We start from the raw sequence: 2500 nt of genomic DNA on the forward strand, positions 1-2500 counted from the left end.
GATGGCAAGGTTGGATTTGGTGGGTAGTACTTGGAGACGGGCTTTAACGGTAAATTTAAGAATGTCTTCGCCAATTGCAGTGTTGGAATAAACTGTGTGTGATAGGGAGTGATTTGCAAATGGTAAATATGCCAGTTTCCCTTGCAGTCTGAGATGTGTCCAGCGTTCTGCGCTCTGGGACCGCCGGATTTTAAGAAGTGACTGTCTCGCCCCCACTACTGGTAGGTCGTGGAGCGTGTCACCTGTTGTATAAGTGACGCGAGTGTAGCAGAGCGGGTCCGTTGGAACGTTTTGGAGCGTAATTGGAGCGCTGTCGGATCTCTCCCATTTCAGGTATAATCCCGTGCGAAAACACAAGTCATTCAGGTCAAGCCAGTCGGACCTCGCACCGAATCCCACGGCCTTGATATTTAATTTACCATTCTCCTTTATCTGAAATCCCAGGAACTGCTTGTCCTCCTCCGTGGCAATTGGGACTTTACGCCTGCGAAGATGTTGGATGAGCGATGCACGCGCCATCTCTCGCACTGCAGCGTCGCTGTTGTTAAGCATATTAAGGAGATGACTTGTTCTAGTGGCCATATATACCCACTCCACATTTGTAACACCCAGCCCTCCGTCCTTTTGAGACTGAAAGATGATGTCCCTAGTTGAGTGAGTGTTGAGGCCAAACCACTTCCTAACCAACTGTACCGTCTTATTGTTGAGTTGAGTTAGTGTCTTCTGCGGTATATGAACGTTGGCGAATAGATGTTGAATTTAGATGTTGAACACACAGACACACACACACACACACACACACACACACACACACACACACACACACACACACACACACACACACACACACACACACACACACACACACACACACACACACACACACACACACACACACACACACACACATCTTTTCCACCCTGTCTCTCAGCCTTTAACTTAAACAAAGTCAACAAAGACCTTTACAAAGCTAAAACACACACAGAGGGTAAACCTACCGTGTTGTAGATAGAGTAGGCCGTGAGAACATGAAACAGGGCTTGCTGCCTGAAAAGACACACAGAGAGGACACACAAGAGGAGGGAAGATAAAAACAACCTGGATTTCCAGCAGACTTATGGTGAGAATGGCATTTGGTTGAAGATTTAGAACGAACAATCACTTTCAAATTGTCAATATTTGTGGCAGACGGAGAAAGATAGACACAGATAGAGAGAAAGAGAGACAGACAGAGACAGAGAGACTGTGTCGATTCTTCCCTTGCTCATGTAGTACCGCGCGCACGCATGCACGCACGCACACACACACACACACACACACACACACACACACACACACACACACACACACACACACACACACACACACACACACACACACACACACACACACACACACACACACACACACACACACACACACACCTTTTCCACACTGTCTCTCAGCCTTTAACTTAAACAAAGTCATTTTCCGGCACAGTGCACTTGTGGCAGCCATCTGTGTCGGTGCGTCTGTGTGTGCGTGTGTCTGCATGTGTGTGCGTGTGCGTGCGTGTGTATGCATTCATGTGTGTTAACGGAGGCTGTTTGGATTGGAACAAGCACATGGTAATTGTTCTCCAGTCTGGTGAAGAGGAACTTCACAACGTCAATACTTCCTGCACAAAGACTGATGGGTGTCTACTTCTCCCACACATGCACAGGCAGCCATAGACACACACACACACACAAACAGAATGGGATTCACTGATATTTACATATATTACATATATTTACATTTATTTACATATACAGATGTGCATGCATATACATGGACAGATGCAACCCTAATGCACGCACACGCGCACACGCACACACAGACAGACAGACAGACAGACAGACTGACACACACACACACACATACACACACACACACACACACACACACGCGCACACACACACACACACACACACACACACACACACACACACACACACACACACACACACACACACACACACACACACACACACACACACACTCACTTGACGTCGTAACGATGCATGAACATGATGTGGTCCCTGTAGGTGCGATTGACGTCCAGATCGATCTGTCTGATATCCGGAGACAAGCCCCGCGCCCTATGCTTCAGTTTCTGATGGGGAGAGAGAGAGATAGAGAGAAAGAATTAAATATTTATACATTTTTAAATAGACCCTCCAAGATTTCATGATGTTGGAATTTGCAACTTCAGAATCCCAGAGAATTCCTGCAAATTCAGAGAGCTGTTATGATTTAACAAATTAACTGCAACCTTCCACATGTGTGTTAACGTTAAATGTCACTTCAGATATCTGTTGCCTAAAAGAGAGCATGTGCATTTTCTTTGCCGGTAGTTTACTTTCAGGAAAGTCATGGTTACAGGAAAAACTACAAACACTGCAAAGAATTTGTCGAGTTTTGTGCTGAATTTGTCGAGTTTTGTTCAAGTCGCAACAATCACGCAAAATGCCTCAAAATC

General features: G+C 45.8%; 1 protein-coding gene across 3 annotated transcripts in view; it reads right to left on the reverse strand.

Annotated features, from left to right (window-relative positions):
• usp6nl (USP6 N-terminal like) overlaps positions 1 to 2500 on the reverse strand; it is a 146524-nt gene that overhangs the window by 23874 nt on the left and 120150 nt on the right. For all 3 annotated transcript variants that reach the window (XM_063217267.1, XM_063217265.1, XM_063217266.1), the window contains 2 exons: positions 2025 to 2134; positions 999 to 1047 (listed from right to left, as the gene is read on the reverse strand). In XM_063217267.1, the coding sequence (XP_063073337.1) occupies positions 999 to 1047; positions 2025 to 2134 (159 nt within the window). The remainder of the gene's footprint in view (positions 1 to 998; positions 1048 to 2024; positions 2135 to 2500) is intronic.

This window comes from Engraulis encrasicolus, chromosome 15 (assembly GCF_034702125.1).
Source record: "Engraulis encrasicolus isolate BLACKSEA-1 chromosome 15, IST_EnEncr_1.0, whole genome shotgun sequence".
Taxonomy (NCBI): domain Eukaryota; kingdom Metazoa; phylum Chordata; class Actinopteri; order Clupeiformes; family Engraulidae; genus Engraulis; species Engraulis encrasicolus.